Source organism: Dipodomys spectabilis, unplaced genomic scaffold (assembly GCF_019054845.1).
Source record: "Dipodomys spectabilis isolate Male_0828 unplaced genomic scaffold, ASM1905484v1 ptg000201l, whole genome shotgun sequence".
In the NCBI taxonomy this organism is placed as follows: domain Eukaryota; kingdom Metazoa; phylum Chordata; class Mammalia; order Rodentia; family Heteromyidae; genus Dipodomys; species Dipodomys spectabilis.
The window spans coordinates 1,902,956-1,922,737 of record NW_024870878.1 but is presented as its reverse complement, the minus strand read 5'-3'; the positions used below and the strand labels follow the sequence as shown (position 1 = coordinate 1,922,737).

The 19,782-nt window shown below is 42.7% G+C and overlaps 1 protein-coding gene across 1 annotated transcript in view; it reads left to right on the top strand.

The window, feature by feature from the left end:
- Positions 1-19,329: 19,329 nt before the first annotated feature.
- Glb1l2 (galactosidase beta 1 like 2) overlaps positions 19,330-19,782 on the top strand; it is a 55,795-nt gene continuing 55,342 nt past the window's right edge. The window contains exon 1 of the mRNA XM_042696202.1: positions 19,330-19,469. Coding sequence (XP_042552136.1) covers positions 19,384-19,469 — 86 coding nt within the window. The 5' untranslated portion in view covers positions 19,330-19,383. The remainder of the gene's footprint in view (positions 19,470-19,782) is intronic.

The window sequence follows — 19,782 nt, the reverse complement described above, 5'->3', positions numbered from 1 at the left end:
CTAGACTTCTTGTTTACTAAGTCTAAGGCCAAACCTCCTTCTGGGTTTCCCAAATTCTGCTGTCATTTACCACTTTTCAGTAAGTTGATGTTTAACCTGTTTAACCTAAATTTTCTCTCTATAAAGAGGTTCTGGCTTAAATGCTTTGTCTTATTTTTAATAATCAATAATTTTGTTCTGTCTCTGGTTTCACATTTTACAATATTAACAACTTGATAATGCATCTCAAGGACAAATCAAACCCCAAATCAGTAGAAGGAAAAAAATAGAGACTAGAGTAGAAGTAAATGAACTAGAGACTAAAATAACAAAAGTTCAATAAAACAAAAAACATTGGTTTTTTGAAAAGATAAACAAAATTGGCAAATCAAACATTTAGCTAAACTAATCTAGAAATATTATAGATGAAAGAAGATATTACAACAAATACCATAGAAAAATGGAGGATCATTATGAAAATAGAGGATTATTATGAAACCCCAGAAGCTAATAAATTTGAAAACCTAGAAGAAAGGGACAGATTTCTGGATGTGTTATAAGGCATGCAGCTAAACCTCATGATATATTATAGAAAATTTATACAATGTAACATGAATTCTTTTGTCTTACAAGAGAAGAATGCAAGCAAGATATGAAGCATAGTGAAAAAGGTAGAAAAGTCTATTAAATGTACTCATTACCTTACTCATGTAACTGCAACCCCTCTGTACAGCATCTTTATCATAAAAAATATATTTTAAAAAGTCAATTAAAGAGAAAGTGTAATACACTGAAGGAGATTCCCCTGGAGACATGGTTTAGCTAATTTTTTAAAAACAATTGTAGACTGTTGTTTGATAGGAACTTTGACAGACAGGTTGATTGAAAGGTGTAATTTAACTAACAAAAGTATGTCTGTGCATGCTTAAATTGGGCCACAGTGTGAAGAGGTTGCTGTAGGGCAATGCTCTTTTTTCAGTGTGTGTGTCCTGGGAGGAGGCAGTGCTTGCTACTTGAACTCCTGGTTTTTAGATCTTGGTGCATCTGTCTGGCCCAAAGAACTTTATCATCATTGTTATCAGCTCTTTTTATGTTTGATTTGTTTTAAGTTTAGTGCAGTTACAGGGGCTTGAACTCAGGGCTAGATGCTCTTCCTTCCTTCCTTCCTTCCTTCCTTCCTTCCTTCCTTCCTTCCTTCTATTTTTCTTTCTTCCTTTCTTTTTGCTCTCCACTTGAGCCACAGTTTCACTTCTGGCTTTTTGCTTGTTAACTAGAGGTCTCATTCACATTGCTGCCAGGATGGTCTCTAACATTCATCCTCAGATCTCAGCTTCCTGAGTAGCTAGGAATCCAGGCCTGAGCCATGGTTACCAGGATTTTATCAGCACTTTTCTGGCACCCAAGAGAGATTTTAATGTCTTGAGGCATTTCTTGCATGGGAATGAGTCTTGTGGGTGGATCCATGGGTGAATCAATGGCTCTGGTCTTGTTGTCCTGGCAACTAAAGACCAAGTACCTGCCACCTTTCTCCAGTGTGTTTGGAGTTGGTTGAGGTATGATAGTGAGTCATTACTGGAGTCTCTTCTAATTCCTCCTGCTTTAGGCTGCTGCTGTGTGTGGGCTGAGGGCCAGGCTGGTCAAGGGTCAGTGGACCGCTTTAGGGCTATATTCACATGAGAAGTTTCCCTTCTTTGGAAATCTGGAGGCACTGCTGCCCAACCAGTTTCAGAACCTGTGGGTCAATAGGTTCCAATGGACGGCATAGGCTCCTCACTCAGTGCACCTAGGGGAAAGAAATGTTCAATCCTAGGGATGTCCCTCAAATGCATTGGAGAGTGGGGGATACAGTGAAGTCTGCATGGACAGGTAGATTGGAAAGTACCTGTCATTCTGCCTCCCATACCCCACCTAGCAATAAACCGTCCTGTTAGAGGAAGCAGCTGTGGAAATCCAGTAATCTACCTGACTTGGGCTCAGTGCTCTCAGTCTTACCTGGCAGCAAACCACAAGGAGGCATCTCCAGAGGCCAAACAATCCCTGGGCTCTGAGCATTTGGACCCAAGGTCAACCACAGCTCACACTGTCCATAGTCCAGCTTCCTTCTGCTTAAACTTCTCAGATGGTCCATGTTCAACCCACTCCTTTGCCACAACCATCTCTTGTATCTATGTTCTAGCTAGACACAGGCAGGCTCCTTGCACTGCAATTATTCCTTATTTTCAGGTCAGTCTCAGACAAGTACTCTCCATCTCCATGGCATCTGGCTATAGCACTTTGGGATTCCAAGAATGACAATGCTAGCCTGTCACTGTCACTTCAAATTTCCCAGCAACTCCCCCCTCCTACCCCCCAGTTCTCATGCTTGTGGGAACTGTGGGTTCTTTGTGGCTAGGACTGCCAGTCTGATATCATCAGGGCTGTTTGGCTCACCTGGTGGTTGTGGCTTGAGCTCTCTCCCTTCCCTCTCTTTAGTCAGGATTAGATCTGAGGACTATTTCTTACTTTTTCTTGTTAGCCTGTTTCTCCATGTTTTCTAGCACCCCATCATCCCTTTCCCGATTCTGGACGTTCTTCCCCTCTGTTTTCTCCTTTGAGTATAGTCTTCCTTTCTTACTGATCATTCTTGTTCAGTTGCAAGCTTCTCGGCTGCCATCTTGTGGTGGACTTAGGAAACTACCTTTTAAGTTGTCCCCCTTTCCCCCCATACATGTCTTTTATTGTAAGAATACTGTACAGAGAAGTGTCACAGTTACATGAGCAAGATAATGAGTACATTTCCTATTTAGCATTGTTGCCTCCTCCTTTGTTTTCCCCCTACTATCCCTTCCCTCCCACCTCTACAACAACCCCCTGCCTCTTCTCACCGAAGTTGTAAAGTTCAACAGTGTTTTGTACATCTCATTGTTATGGTGGGTCAACCTGTATCCTTATTTAAGCACTTTGTTTTTTCTCTTCCCCTCCCCGACTTAGAGAAGTGTATATACAAGATGCAGGGCACTGATGTCAAATACAGTGAAAACAGGGTTATACCATGGGGGAGGAACATACAAAGCAACAAAAACATCACATGGTACATTATAGCTACGTTAGAAACAATAGCAAAAAAGAAAAAGATATTTGTGTCCCTATCTTGGGGTTCATTTTGCTTAACATCATCTTATCTGGTCATATATACATAGCTTTTGGCCTTTTCTGCTTGTCCTACACATGTATTAGTTATTGCAAATAAGGGAAACCATGGGACCTATGTTTCTTTGGACCTGGCTTACTTCACTTAATATAATTTTTTTCCAAGTCTTTCAATTTCCTAACAAATGGGGCAATGTCATTCTTTCTGATGGAGGCATAGAATTCCATTGTGTATATATACTACATTTTCTTGATCCATTCATCTACTGAGGGGCATCTGGGTTGGTTCCATATCTTATCTATGGTAAATAATGCTACGATAAAATAGGTGTACTGGTAGCCTTAGTATGGCCTTGTTTGTGATCGTTTGGATAAATGCCCAAAAGTGGGATTACTGTGTCATAGGGGAGCTCTATGTGGAGTCTTTTGAGGAACCTCCATACTGCTTTGCAGAGTGGTTGAACAAGTTTACTCTCCCGCCAACAATGCAGTAGGGTTCTCTTCTGGCCACAACCCCTCCAGCATCTGTTGTTATTAGAGTTCTTGATTATACCATTCTAACTTGGGTAAGGTAGTATCTCAATGTTGTTTTGATTTGCATTTCTTTTATGGCTAGAGAGGTTGAGCATTTCTTCATGTGTCTATTGGCCATCCTTCTTTCCTCTTCAGAAAAGTTTCTCTTTAAGTCTTTAGCCCAGTTATTTATTGGGCAGTTCTTTGAGGATTTGTTGTTGGGGGATTTATTTTTTTGAGTTCCAGGTATATTTTAGATATGAGACCCTTGTCTGTTGTAAGGCTAATGAAGATCTTCTCCCAATCCGTGGGCTTTCTATTGATCTTGCTAGCTATGTCCTTTGCCATGCAGAAGCTCTGCAGCTTCATGCAATCTCATTTGTCCAAACTTTCATTGATTTGTTGTGTTTCTGGGTCTCTTAAGAAAATTTTGGCCTGTGCCAAGGAGACCTATTCTGTCCTGTTATGTTTTCAGGGTGTCTGCTTTGATTCCGAGGTCTTTGATCTATTTGGAGTTGATTCTGGTGCAGGGTGATATATAAGAATCTAGCTTTAGTTTTCTACAAGTAGTTAACCAATTTTGCCAGCACCATTTACTGAAGAGGCTGTCTTTCTTCCATTCTATTTTTTAGCTCCCTTATAAAAGATTAGATGGCTATAGGTCTGTGGTTCATTTCTGGGTTTTCAATTCTATTCCATTGGTCCTGAGGTCTGTTCTTGTGCCAGTACCAAACTGTTTTGATAACTATGGCTTTGTAGTAGAGTTTGAAATTTGGTATTGATATTCCTCCAGCACTGTTCTGTCTGTTAAGGATCGTTTTTTGCTATTCGGGGTCTTTTATTTTCCATATGAATTTTTGGATTGCCTCTTCTATTTCCTTGAAGAATGAGGTTGGAATATTGATAGCTCTCATATTGAATTTGTAGATAGCCTTGGGAAGTATTGCCATTTTCACGATGCTGATCCTTCCAATCCAGGAGCATGGGAGGTTTTTCCACTTTCTAAGTTCTGTTTTGATTTTCTTTTTCAGGTTTTTAAAGTTTTCATCATAGAGGTCCTTCACTTCTTCGATTAAGTTAACTCCTAGGTATTTTATTTTTTGTGGGGCTATTACAAATGTAGTTGCTTTCCTAATTTCAGCCACACTTTTCCCATTGTTGGCATACAGAAAAGCCATTGATTTTTGGGGGTTAATTTTATACACTGCTACTTTGCCAAAGTTTTGAATCAGCTCAAGTAATTTGGCAGTGGAGTCCGTGGGATTCTTTAAATACAAGATCATGTCATATGCAAAGAGGGAGAGTTTTACTTCATCTTTCCCTATTTGGATCCCTTTTATGTTTGCATCTTGTCTTATTGCTGTAGCTAGGCATTCTAATACTAAAGTGAAGAGAAGTGGAGAAAGTGGACATTCTTGTCTTGTTTCTGAATTAAGAGGAAATGGCTTTAGTTTTTCACCATTAAGTATAATGCTGGCTGTAGGTTTGTCATATACAGCCTTTATTGTATTGAGGAATGTTCCTTGGATTCCTAATTTTTCCAGAACCTTCATCATAAAGAGGCGTTGGATCTTGTCAAATGCTTTTTCTGCATCTATTGAGATAACCACGTGGTTCTTATCCTTGTTCTTGTTGATGTGATGAATTATATTAATTGATTTGTGTATATTGAACCAGCTTTGCATCCCTGAAATGAATCCTGTTTGATTATGATGTATGATTTTTTGGATGAATTGTTGAAGTCGATTGGCCAAAATTTTGTTGAGAAGTTTTGCATCAGTGTTTATCAAAGAAATGGGTCTATAGTTCTCTTTCTTTGATGATGAGTCCCTGCCTGGTTTTGGGGTGAGGGTTATGATGGCTTCATAGAATGTGTTCGGTAGTGAACTTTCTCTTTCAATTTCATTGAAGAGTTGGAGGAGTATTGGTGTGAGCTCTGCTTTGAAGGTCTTGTAGAATTCCGTTGTAAATCCACCTGGTCCTGGGCTTTTCTTAGATGGGAGGTCTCTAATTGTTGTTTCTATTTCAATGCTTGATATAAGCTTGTTAAGATGGTTTAATTCATGTTGGTTTAGTTTTGGCATGTCTATATTTGCTATGAAAAGGTCCATTTCTACCAAGTTCTCAAAATTATTAGCATAAAGGTTTGAGAAGTATTCCCTTATAATCTCTTGGGCTTTTATCCCTGGGCTGGATTTAAACTGTGATCCTTGGATCTCAGCCTCCTGAGTACATAGGATTACATGTTGAGTCACCAGCACTGGCATTTTATTTATTTAAAAAAGTTGTGCTAGGTGCTGGTGGCTCATGCCCGTAAACCTAGTAGGCTGAGATATGAGGATCACAGTTCAAAACCAGTCCAGGCAAGAAAGACTCTTATCTCTAATTAATCACAGAAAGAGCCAGAAGTGGCACTGTGACTCAAGTGATAGAGCACTAGCCTTGAGCAAAAGAAGTTCAGGGACCCAGGCCAGAGTTCAAGCCCCAGGACCTACAAAACAAACAAGGAAACAGAAAAAAAAACTGGTGTGCTTGTGCCAGTATTGGCATACTGTGCATACTTATACCCAGTTCTGTGTGCCCTTGCTTAACATTTTCACCCAAGGCTGATACTCTATCAGTTGAGCCATAGCTCCTGTTCTAAGTGTGTTTTGTTTTGTTTGTTTTTTTGTTTTTTTTTGGGGTGGTCCGGTCATGGGGCCTGAACTCTGGGCCTGGGCGCTGTTCCTCAGCTCTTCAGCTCAAGGCTAGCGCTTTACCACTTGAGCCACAGCGCCACATCCGGCTTTTTTCTTTTTGCTTATGTGGTGCTGGAGAATCGAACCCAGGGCCTCAGGCATGCAAGGCAAGTGCTCTATCACTGAGCCAACTTCCCAGTCCGTTTGTTTTGTTTTGATTATGGAGAGAGCTTCTGCTAATATTGCTTCAGAATGGTTACCTTAGAAGAATTTGAACGCAGCATGTTTCATTTCTTTAACAGGTTTAGTTTGCATTTAGGCTTTTTATAAGATAGGTTCATTAACTGGAGATGAAAGAGGCCAATCAGCCTCATTCACAGAACACAGCATGGGGAGGCACATGCTCCTAAGGCAGCTTTTACAGATTCCTTGTGAGCAAGTTGTATTCATTCATGCTTTGTCCCAGATAAGCAGAGAAAGTTCTATCCTTCTGAATTTCTGGTTTGGAAAAATTTCCTATAATGCAGTTATAGCAAACAGTAGATTTACTATAAGATTATCTTGTTAGGACTTGGGTGTAGCTCAAGCGGTAGAGTACCTGCCTAACAAGTATGATGCTAGTGCCACCACGAAGAAAGAAAGGAAGAAAGAAAGAAAGGAAGGAAGGAAGGAAGATAGACAGACAGACAGAAAGAAAGAAAGAAAGAAAGAAAGAAAGAAAGAAGGAAAAATGAAAGGAAACAAAGAAAGAAAACATGAAATATGCCATAGCCAGACACTATTAATACACCTATAATCCTAGCTACTCAGGAGGCTGAAATCTGAGGACCTCAGTTCAAAGCCACCTCAGGCAGAAAAGTCCATGAGACTGTTATCTTCAATTAACTAGCAAAAACTCAGAAGTAGAATTATAGCTCAAGTGGTAGAGCTCTAATCTTGAACAAAAAGCTCAAGGACAGCACTCAAGCCTTGAGTTCAAGCCTCAGAATCAGAAAAAAAGAGATATATTTTGTAAGGATTTGTTGGTTCAAAGAAGATATTATGTTCTTCTAAAAAATTACAGCTACTATAATTTCCCTGCATATGAAATGTTAACCTATTTCCCTGTATGCTTAAATATTAGAAAGATCTTAACTTTGTTTTGGAAATTACATGAATAATTTTCATAATAACCATTAATAATTGTTTGATTTTACTTTAACCTATTGATAAGACTTGATATTTCATGTCATATCTCACACACATATTTGCATTTTACTGGGACTATCCAGACAAAGTTTAGTGACACACTTAGTTCTCTATTGTGGCAGTGGTACACTGCATTTGAAATTCACCCAAGTGACCTCTCTATCACCCAGAATGCAATGGTTCCCTAACCAACCTATGTCCTCCCCTGAAAGCCTGTCCCTTTGCTTTGCCACTAGCAGCCCTTCACCAACTGAAGGCTATCATTCTAGAAATTCTCCACAGTCTCTCCTACTTCATAGATTTTCATTCTCCACTGACCTAGATCACCCCCCTGCTCCATTTCTTCTGGTGTGGATACATATGCAAGTAGAAGATGATGTTAAGTGAAATGAACCCCAAGATAGTGACACCATGGTTTTTTCTTTCTTGCTATTGTTTTTAACATATTTAAAATGTACTATGTGATTTTTCTGTGTCTCTTATATGTTCTTCCCCCATGGTATAACCCCTGTTTTCACTGTATTTGATTCTGGTGTCCTGCATCTTGTATATACATTTTTCTAATTTGGGGAAGGGAATAGAAATAACAAAATGCTTAAATAGAGATACAGGTTGACCCATTGTAACAATGAGATATACAAGACACTATGTTGAAAACAAACTTTACAACTTGCTGGGGGGAGGGAGGAGTTGGGGAAATGGGGAGGGGAGGGATGGTAGGGGAAAAACAAACAAGGAGGTAACAGTGCTTGATAGGACGTATACTCATTACCTTATTCATGTAGCTGTAACCCTTCTGTACAGTATTTTTTTACAATAAAAAAATACAAGTAGAAATATCTTCTCTTAATTCAGTTTTCTCTCCCATCCCCACACCTGCCAGAAAAGAGGACAATGAGCCTAACTCTACCCAAACTTCCAGTCTGGCCTAGTTCACCAATACCTGACACATGCTACACTCACTGGTCACTTCTCTACCAATCTCTGACTTGGCCCTCCAGTAGCATTAACACAATCCAGCACTGTTCCCTTATTGTTTTTTTTTTTTATCTCTTGGCATGTGGGACACCCGGCTTTCTGACGTTTCTTCTTTCTTCAACTTCTTCTAGCCAATAGCTTCTTCCTCCTTTTGTATTTGCTGTGCTAGGGCTTGTATTTACTAGTGATCTCATCTAAGCTATTACTCTCTTTCAAGTTCTAAACTGCTATCTTTATCTCAGAGTCTTTTCTGAACATCAGTTTGTACCTCTTGCTACATGACAGCTCCTCTTGGACTTCTCATACATTTCTCAAACTCAACAAGCCCAAGCCCAATTCCTGATATTCCTCTATAAAACTTCTCCCCACTCATCCTTCCTTATGTCAGGTAATGGCAACTCTGGTTCTCACAGTTTCTTAGGACCAAAACGTTGGAGTCGTGTCCCGACCCGCAGGACTTCAACGAGGGCAATGAACCTAAACGAGAAGGAATGAAGGGACAAGAGACACGAAGAAGGACAGCAAGACAAGGATTCTGATCAAGCTGCCAATTTTTATTTTTCACACAAGGGTATTTATGTGCTTGGACTTAGGGCATGGTGAAAAGGTGGTCGTTAGTAGCTGCAGGGTGTTTACTTAGGGCGTGGTGAAAAGGTGGGATTCTGTAAACTCATCCTCAATTTGTTCCAGTGAGATAGTTAAGCCTATTATGTTGAGAGACTTAACTTTTGGCTCCCAACAGAGTCGTCATTATTTTTCTCACCCCTCAAACACTGCATGAACCACAGCAATCCTCATGTCTTTGCTTTCTAAATATGAAGATCAAAACTTCACAACAACTCCATTGCTGTCCTACTTGCGTGAGCCAACAATGCTATTATTCGGATCTTGGATGTCTTCCAAAGGTTTGGTCCTCTGCATGATGACCTAGGTGGTGGAACCTTTAAGGGGTGGGGCCCAGCGGAAGATCTTCCTCCCAGACCTTGGCCTCATTTTTATTTTTGTCAATCATGGGGCCTGAACTCTGGACCTGGGCACTGTCACTGAGCTAGTACTCTACCACTTGAACCACAGAACCATTTCTGGCTTTTTATGCTTATGTGGTGCTGAGGAATTGAACGCAGGGCTTTGTGCATGCAAAGCAAGCACTTTATCACTGAACCACCTTCCTAGCCTCTTCATTTTTTTAACTTCCTGGCCATGAGGTAGTGCTGTTCCATTGCCTACTCCCTGCCATATGCTCCCTCACATGTTCAAAGCAACCAGTCCAACTGATCTTGGACTAGAACTTCCAAAGCTGTGAGCAAAAATAACCTTTTTGTCTTGTTTATATCATATAACCTGCTTACTTTAAGGAAAATATAAAATAGTTTATTTTGAGTCAAATATGAGTGATCATGGTCCTGAACCATGAATTCAAGTTACTCTGAATAACGTGTTTTACTGTGGAAGAGGATTAGAGAAACCTCTTTATAGTCATGAATCAACAATGTTTACAAAATACTTCAGATAGGTTCAGCAAGGTAGACAAATCTCCACAGATCTAGTCCTGCATATATTCTGAGAGTTGTATCTAGAAGTCAGGAGGATGTTAATTCTGAGGCAGAAGTTGATTGTAAATGGCTACTCAAAGGAACTTAACCTATCCCAAGGTAATTTTGGCATTTTTTAAGTGTAACATTCCATTTTTCCACAATCATCATCTTCTAGTCAACCAACATCAAGCCGGGTGAAGGCTGTCACAGTTAGATGTGGCTTCTGCAGAGAACATGAGTTTGGTCTAACAAGTTGTGTATCTCAAGTATGAATTTCTGTAACACAGAGCCAGTGTGAACCTTCTAAGTCAGAATCAAACCAGGTGCTGGTGGGTCACACCTCTCATCCTAGCTACTCAAGAAGTTGAATCTGAGGATCAAGTTTCAAAGTGTTAACATGCCCTCTAACTCAGGGCCTCAGCCCCAGTTCAACACCAATTGAACTAGACAGGCCTAACTGCAACTGGCCTTCAGCCCTGGCCATTCCTTCCACTTTACTTCCTGAAGCCAGTTTTGTCCCTAACCCCTAGCTGTCTTAGGGGAATTCTGCTTAGCTGTAATTGTTATAGTCAAAAAATCCTGCCCCTGCTATGTGCCATCTTTAGAGTTCAGCTGCACATGCACACAGAAGACTTCCTGTACTTCTCATCCCGACTGTGACTATAAATTTAACCCTGAACCAAGGATAAGCACCATTTCTCCTTCTTCTGTGGGGAAGGTGGCCTTGTCAGCCTCAAATGGCAATAAAACTTCTGTGACTGTGTTTGTGTGGTCTTCTGGGATGGGTGCTTTCATTGGTGCTGTGACTCAGATTAAGGCTCTCCCTGTGAGTTTGCCCTTCCCCCTGGGAATTCAAGCTGCCCCAGGACCTGGTCTCAGGCCCACCCAGAGGACCTCTGAGGTAACCTTCTCCCAACTGAGCACTCTTTGTACATCCACCAGTGACAGATTTTCTCCTCTCCCGGGTGAGTGACCATTTACAGGTAAGCTGGGGGCTCAGAGACCATTTACTGTAAAGTGACTGGGCCATGACAGGGAGAAAACTTGGTGCCAAGTTCCAAGACCTACCACAGGGGCCTAGGCCCCGGGGCCATAGGTCAAGGGACACAGCAATTGTGGGTGACTACCCCTCTTGCTGCCTGTTCCCCCATATTAGCTGAGTAGAACACTGTTGGTGATGCCTGTGGTAGCTCTAGTGTTAGCTCTGTTGGTTGCTCACCATGGGTGGGGCACAGTCTAAAATTCTTTAGGATACCACCTAAAATCACTCAAGTTAGAGCCCGATCTTAATCCTCATAAACGTATACACTTATGCAATCAAATTTGGCCCCAATATTCACTGGACAATAATTCCACGTGGCCCCTTCATGGGGCACTGGACCCCCAATATTTTATGGAATTACATAATTTCTGTGAGCACTTGGGCAAATGGAAAAAGTTGTCTACATATAGGTCCCTCCCCTCTCTCTTCCTCCCCCCTTCTCTCTCTCTCTGCCTTTCTGCTTGTGCCCTTTAAAAGCTGAGATGCAGGGTTCCCCCTCCTCCCTTTCCCCCAGGTTCCTTCTCAAGGGTAGCTGTCCTGGCTTAAATTTCTCTTGGATAAGATTAATTGCAACAACTTTCTTTGTCTTAACAAGCTGACAGCCTTGCTTTGCTCTGGGCTCCTTAACTATAAATTGCTCCAATTTCTTATAGGTCTTGTCATCTGACAGTCCACTGAAGCCGATTACTTGTTGTTCTACACCTTTTGCTTCTTCTTCTTCTTTTTTTTTTTTTTTTGGGTCAGGTCATGGAGCCTGAACTCTGGGTCTGGGCGCTGTCCCTCAGCTCTTCAGCTCAAAGCTAGCACTCTACCACTTGAGCCACAGCACCACTTCTGGCTCTTTTCTTTTTGCTTATGTGGTGCTGAGGAATTGAACCCAGGGCCTCATGCATGCAAGGCCAGCGCTCTACCACTGAGCCTCCTTCCCAGCCCCTTTTGCTTGTTTTTATGTTCAGCAAAGTTCAGTTTTCACTTCCACCACACTGGACCTCCATCACCATCCCAGACCCAGAAAGGCCTTGTTGGGCGCCGTGCCTCACATCCCAGCATGTCACTGTGATAGCCTCTGTACTCCTTGGTCATTCTAGGTCAGCTCTCCTCCCATTCTCTCTACAGGTCCTGGAGATTAACACCCACCTAAAAAAAGACAAAGGAACATGGTGGGTTTTTCTATAACTCCCACTTCCACCAAAGCTTACTCTTTCTCTATTCCTTTAGGTTTCAAAGGTTAATTTTCTTGTACTTGTTATCAATATTTGTTTAAGTATGAGATTCTGTTGAATTCTTCCTGGCTAAATCTTAAATTTTGTCTTGTATTTTTTTTTTTGGGGGGGTACGGTCATGGGGCCTGAATTCTGGGCCTGGGTACTGTCCCTCAGCTCTTCAGCTCATGGCTAGCGCTCTACCACTTGAGCCACAGCACCACTTCTGGCTTTTTTCTTTTTGCTTATGTGGTGCTGAGGAATCCAACCCAGGGCCTCAGGCATGCAAGGCAAGCGCTCTACCACTGAGCCAACTTCCCAGCCCCTTGTCTTGTATTTTGTATATTGCTTGTTTTTCTAGCATTGACCACATGGTGGATAATAAAAAGTTGGATTTAACAGGCATCATTTTGGCAATGTGGTAGATGAAGGGGAGGGGATGTGGACAATAGATTACTGGACCTTGCCAGACCTATACCATGAGCTCAGGAGACTCTTTGAACTCAAGCTTCCTGTGACCCTGCCCCCTGACCATGAGTCTCTTTAGCCCTTATGCAGCTCAGCCACCATTTTGTGCCATGCTTCATGTTTCCTGACTCCTCAGGTCACCATGGCATCCTTCTTCAGCTCTCCACTAAAGTTGATCTGGTTTGTTAGGATTGTTTTTCTCCTCTTTCTTTACTATCCTCCTAACTCAGTTTCCTAACAGTACTGTTTATTTGAGGAAAAAATACTCAAATCAATTACTCAAAAGTCAATGTGTCTTGCTCACAAAGATGTTTAAACATATTCTGTTCTTGGCTATGTAGGTCTTGGTAATCTGTGAAAATTTTATTTGTTGGTAAAAATGTTTGTTTTTAAGTTTTTGCTTTTCTAAAACTAGCTATGTGGTTCCATCATGTTGGGCAAAATAATGTCATTTTGTTGCTGGAATTCCAGAAAACGTACACAGCTGATTTTCTTTTTCTTCAAAAATCTAAGCGTACCTTAAAACTTGTATACAAGTGTATAGGTATGTGTGTGCATGTGTAAACATGTTCAAAGTAATCTCATTGTAATACATAAAAACTGTCACGTAAGAATTGTTTTTTGACTACAGTTGTAACTAATGTAAACCTTGTGTTAATTATCAAGTGTGCTACTTGTTTAAAGATGTTTATCAATAAAAACTAATATGCTCCAAAGTCTAGCAAACTGCTTTGTCCCTGTCCACTGTGGGTGGAGTCACAATTGCCTTAAGGCAATTCTAAAATCACCTGACTCGAAAGGTCAAAGGAAAAAGAGGGTAGTTTTAAACTCAAACTGCAAAGACGCTCATCAGATTTGGGTACAAACAAATATGTCAAAAAGTTAATTCAAAACACAAATTAAGGAAAAACCAGTAAGGAAATATAAAAAAGGAGCAAAGTTAATTTAACAAAAAGGCCTTAAGAAAGGAATTGAGGAAACAAAAAAATGGTTTCCTTTGGATAAGAAAGGATTTAAAAAGTAAAAATTGTCTTACAAACCCCAAAAGCTTTGAGTATGTAGCAGATGGTATGAATATGTCTTAAAAGATAGAGCTATGAGTAACGTTGGTATGTAATTAGTTGGCTAGGCTTTCTTGGAACACCTTGCCATTTCCTGCCTGACTTCCCCTGTACTGGGTGTTCTTTCTGCTTGGGCAGTCTTTCCTTGGGTAGCAGCATGCGTGGCTAACTCCCACCCTGTTCAGATCTTCACTCAAGGGGGAACTTTTTCCAGGGGCAAACTCTCTGCATGCCCTTCCCACAGAACCTCCAATCCTTCTCTTACCAATGTTTTTTTTTCTCATTAGAGTTTATGAAATTTTTTTTTTTGGTCCGGTTGTGAGGCCTGAACTCTGGGCCTGGGCGCTGTCCCTCAGCTCTTCAGCTCAAGGCTAGCGCTCTACCACTTGAGCCACAGCACCACTTCTGGCTTTTTTCTTTTTGCTTATGTGGTGCTGAGGAATCGAACCTAGGGCCTCATGCATGCAAGGCAAGCGCTCTACCACTGAGCCACCTTCCCAGCCCAGAGTTTATGAATTTTAAATACACTCTAGGGTTTACTTATCATCATATTGAATTTATTATCATGTTAAATTCTCCAACCAGGTACTGGAGCTTGAACTCAGGACCTTGCACTCTCACTTGGCTTTTCTGCTTAAAGCTAGTGCTTTACTGCTCTACTCTACTTCTGGCTGTTTGGTGGTTAATTAGAGAAAAGAGTCTCTTGGTTTTGTCTGTCCAGGCTGTCTTCTAACTGAGATCCTCAGATCTCAACTTCTGATTAGATAGGATTACAGGATGAGCCACCAGTGTTCCGTGACTACCCTGATATTTAAATGTTTAATATATATTGCTATTTGTTGGCAGCATGACAAGGCTGCAGGAATGAATGTGGGTAGGTGTGTTTGACATGTCTTCTATAAGTAAAAGTTTTGATCCTAAATGGAAACAATAACAAGACCTGGTGCCCACTGAACAATGAAAGGAGACTTTTAATCTTGTTCAAGAATAGAAATGGGAGATAGATTTACTCATAAATCAGCTTCTCAGACTGCTGAGGGGTCATGAGGCTATAGACATAGAGTAAAAGAAAAGAAGAAGGCGAGACAGAATAACCAAGGGGAAGAATATTCATATATTCTCTTTATAAAAAGAGGTTATCTGGTAGACACTAGCACTAGTCCTAGTTAGCACACCTGAAGTGGGTGTGCTACCTGAAGAGGCTGGCTTACAAGCACCCACCCTGTCCTCAAAGATAAGCAAAATTAATCCCCAGCACTGGTGGCTCACACCTGCAATCTTAGGTACTCAAGAGGCTGAGATCTTTGGATTCTGATTCAAAACGAGCCTGAGTAGAATAGTCCAGAAGACTCATCTCCAGTAAAGCAGCAGAACACTGGAAGTGGAGGTATGGCTTAAGTGGTATAGTACCAGCCTGAATGGAAAAGCTAAAGGACAGTATGCAGGACCTGAGTTTAAGGCCTAGAACAGGCACAAACAACAACAAAGCAGCAATATTTGGGGTGGGGTTTGTGGTGAGGGGGGTGTGTAGATGTGACCAAGGCAATACAAGACTGCAGTAGTGTCACATTGACACTGTCCACCTGTCTTGTAGATGAGCTTTCACTCTGGTTAAATCAAAGGTTTTCCTTATACTCTTTCTAGTCATCAAGCAATTCTATGCCTTAGCAAGAGAGAGAAGGTACTACTTTGGGAGGGCTTATTTGCTAGTTTATCAGGGGCCCATTGCTCTGTCTGTCTGGCCCTGTGGTCAGAACTATATTACCCAAAGTCCCAACCCATCATCTCTGATTCTGGCAAGTTTTCCCCTAATTATTTGTTTGCTTTTGCCTGTTTTGCTACTTGACTAAATATTTGCTTACTGATAGAAAAAGGACCTTTCCCACCAAACTACATGTTTTTGTTTTAAGAATTAAAATTTCATATAGTTCCTGTTAGCTTCATATGCTAAATTATATACAGTATGACCTTTTTTCTCTTTCTGGTACTGGGTTTGAACTCAAGAGCCTTAGTGCTTGCTCAGCAAGAACTTAGCTACTCGAGTTACATCCCAGTAGAAGAATAAATTTAGTTAAAAACTCAATTTTCAGGTTATTGTTCAGGGCTAGAGTTCAGGGGCCCTGGAGAACATTCTGTAGTGAAAGGCATGGCTGGTTTGGAGAGCTGGGAAAAATGCCAAATTGGTTCAGAAGTCCCAGGTATAGAAAATGGGAAGTCCTTCATCTTTTCTAGTTCCTCACAATCTTTGTTGAAGTACAGGGGTTGGGAGGGAGTGGGGGGAATGCTGGAGAACGACCTAATTGATAACTACATTTTCAGGCCTGAGATCTGCAGTGACGCAGCAGGTCTTCTCTGACTGGTTGGTGGTCTTAGGCCTATTTGCATAGGCGTGACCAATCAGAGCATAGCTCATAATATAAAACCCCCAGATACAGAGAGAGTAGACATATATAGCAGCAGAGGCGTTGACTGAATAAATTCAATCAATAAATCCAGAGGCTTCTCTGAATAAAGTTCTTTGCACTCATTCTCCATTGTCCAGGACTTCCTTCCTGAGACAAGACCAGCAAACGCGGGGCTGGGAAGGTGGCTCAGTGGTAGAGCGCTTGCCTTGCATGCCAGAGGCCCTAGGTTCGATTCCTCAGCACCACATAAGCAAAAACAAAACAAAACCGGAAGTGGCGCTGTGGCTCAAGTGGTAGAGCGCTAGCCTTGAGCTGAAGAGCTGAGGGACAGCGCCCAGGTCCAGAGTTCAGGCCCCACAACCGAACCCCCCCATTCTCTCCTCCCCCCCCCCCCCAAAAAAAAAAAAGACCTGGCAAACGCTACAGTGACAGTGCTGGCAGCCTGGAGTTGCAACACGGGCAGGCATGGTCTGCTGCTGAGTTACAATACTAAGCTGGTTTTGCCTGCTACAACCCTAGTGGTTGCTGCTGCCTAGGTAACTTGAACAGACTACCCACAGTGAGCAACAACAAAAGACAATTCTGTATCACAGATCCACTCCCAGTGCCTGTACTGGGGGTTTGAACTCCAAGCCTGGCACTTGTTGGCTTTCTTGTTCAACTGGTACTCTGCTATTTGAGTCATGCCTCCACCCCAACTTTTTGCTGGTTGTTTTGGAGACAAAGCCTCATATACTTTTCTGAGCAGGCTGGCTTCCAATCACAATCTTTCTAATTTCAACCTCTTGAGGACCTAGGATTATAGGCATGAGACCCCCAAGCCTGGCTCCTTCAGCACTTTTTTTTTTTTGGGGTCCGGTCGTGGGGCCTGAACTCTGGGCCTGGGTGCTGTCCCTCAGCTCTTCAGCTCAAGGCTAGGGCTCTACCACTTGAGCCACAGCGCCACTTCCAGCTTTTTTGTTTTTGCTTATGTGGTGCTGGGGAATCGAACCCAGGGCCTCAGGCATGCAAGGCAAGTGCTCTACCACTGAGCCACCTTCCCAGCCCTCCTTCAGCACTTTTTGCTCTAGTTATTTTTCCAAGTAGGGTCTTGCATTTTGCACAGGCTGGCTTGAACATCCTTTTGTTTTGTGGAGGGCGAGGGGAGAGCACCTGTACTGGGGCTTGATCTCTGGGTTTTGTACTCTGTCCTGGCTTTTCCTCATTTTAGCACTTGAGCCAAACCTCCAATTCCAGCATTTTGCAGGTTAGTTGGAGACATGAGATAGGATTGTCTGCCTGGGCTGGCTCTGAATCTCCATTCTCAGATCTCAGCCTCTTGAGTAGCTAGGATTATAGGTGTGAATCATTAGTGCTTGATATACCCAGCACTTTAAATTTATTGAGATTGGGATCTCATGAACTTTTTACTAGGGCTGGCTTTCAACCAAGACTCCAAGAGTTTAGATCCAAGTAGCTAGGATTATAGGTGTAATCCACTGCCTCTGGTCATGGAAATTTGTGTGTGTGTGTGTGTGTGTGTGTGTGTGTGTGTGTGTGTGTGTGTGTGCTAGTCTTGAGGCTTGAACTCAGGACCTGGGTGCTGTTCTCAATTTTGTTTGTTTGTTTATTTATTTATTTTTGCCAGTCCTGGGGCTTGAACTTGGGGTCTGGACTCTGTCCTTGAGCCTCTTTGTTCTCTACCACTTGAACCACAGTGCCACTTCTGGCCTTTTCTGTTTATATGGTATGGAGGAATCAAATCCAGGGCTTCATACATGCTAGGAAGCACTCTACCACTAAGCTACATTCCCAGCCTTGTTCCTGAGTTTTTTGCTCAAGGATAGCACTCTACCATGTTGAGCCACATCTCTACTCCAAGTTTTCTAGTGGTTATTTGGAGATTAGAGTCTCACAGACTTCCTGCCCGAGCTGGCTTCAAATCACAATCTTCAGATCTCAGCCTCCTGAGTAGCTAGAATTACTGGTGTGAGCCCCTAGCACTCAGCCTGTTAGGGTAATTCTAGAAACTTTGATATTAAAAACAAACAAATAATTTGCTTCTCTAGAACTTAAGCGCACTCTGAATTGTCTTTCAGGAGTTAGTTGGTTTTTGATTGCTAGACAGAATAGATTTTACCCAAATAATTCATGATGTCTTGTGGAACATAATTGTATGTCTACAATATTCATCCTTTCAAAAATTATGAGGATTTTATCTAGACCATTTTTCTTTCCCAGGAACTGGTATTTGAACTCAATTTCTTGGGCTTTCCCAGCTGGATCTCCTAGCTGGAGCATTACCACTTGAGCCAGACCTCAAGCCAGGCATTTTGCAAATTATTTTGCAGATGGAGTCTTTAGGATTTTCTTGACTAGACTAGCCTCAAATCTTGGTCCTCTGGATTATCGTCTTCTAAGTAGCTTATTACGATTACCATGTGTGAACCACAGAAACCCAGCTTATCTGCACCTTTTCGAAATAAAAAGTTGAAACTGCTGGGAGTCAGGGCCAGAATAAGACTAGAGGAAACCAAGGACAGAATATTTTGGTCCACCAGCCACCTCGGCCTACTCCCGTATGAAGCACACCGAACTATAAATTAAGTCTGCAAAGAACAGACCTTTTAGCAAGAGTAGTTCTTCAAATAATTGTTCTCTTTGAAATCTAAATTGTTTTGAAAGGTTTTCTTGTTTGCTCCTGAATGTGGCAGGTGCCTTTAACACATGCTTCCTTATGTAGCAGGACGGGGAGGGGGAGAGTTTATCCAAACAGTATGCTAGGAGTGGAGGACACAGGCTTAATATTTCTGCACCTGTCTGCCTTTCACGTGCAGGAAAAGACCTTCCAAAACTTGGAGTGCCTCTCAGCAACTCAGGAGGAGTCTACCCGTGGGGATCTGACAAATCTCTGGAAAGCTGGGACCAGCAGGAAACCTGCTCCAGGCGAGCCGCACCCCGCCACAGTCAACTCCACGGAGTCTGCCCCTGCTTCCCCCCACAGGTCTCCCTAGGTCACGGCCCCGCCCCTATTCTCCCGAAGCCCCGCGGCTTGAGGGCGGGGTCCCGGCTACAACCAATGAGCGCCAGCGGACCCTGCGGGGCCGCGGCACGGTTGCCAGGGCGACCGGCGCGCGGCCCCGCCCACCACTCCGAGGCTCCCGCGCGCCGACCAGCGCAGACTTGAAGCGTGGAACCTGGGTCTTCTGCGTGCAAGCAACGCGCGATGACCACGTGGAGCCTCCGGCGGAGGCCCAGCCGCACACTCGGACTCCTGCTGCTGGTCATCTTGAGCTTTCTGGTGCTCCGCAGGTGAGAGCCCCTCCCACAGCCTCCGTGTCTCTTGCACACACCCCAGCACCTTTCGTTTCCACGGCGCCAACCCCGAACTCCCTCGGGTGATAGTCCCAGCCTCTTCTTTCTTAGAGCTCACCAACATCCAAGAGTCCTTCTGCACCTCCAGGCACTTTGACCCGACCTGGAGATCTAGGATTTTCGGTGACACACCAAGCAGGTGTCGCCCCCAGAGTCTCCAGGCATCTGTACAATGAACTTCGCTTTCAACGTACCTGTGATGCCGAGCTCCGCTGCAGATCGACACTTTCAGTGTTCTGGGGAGGTTGGC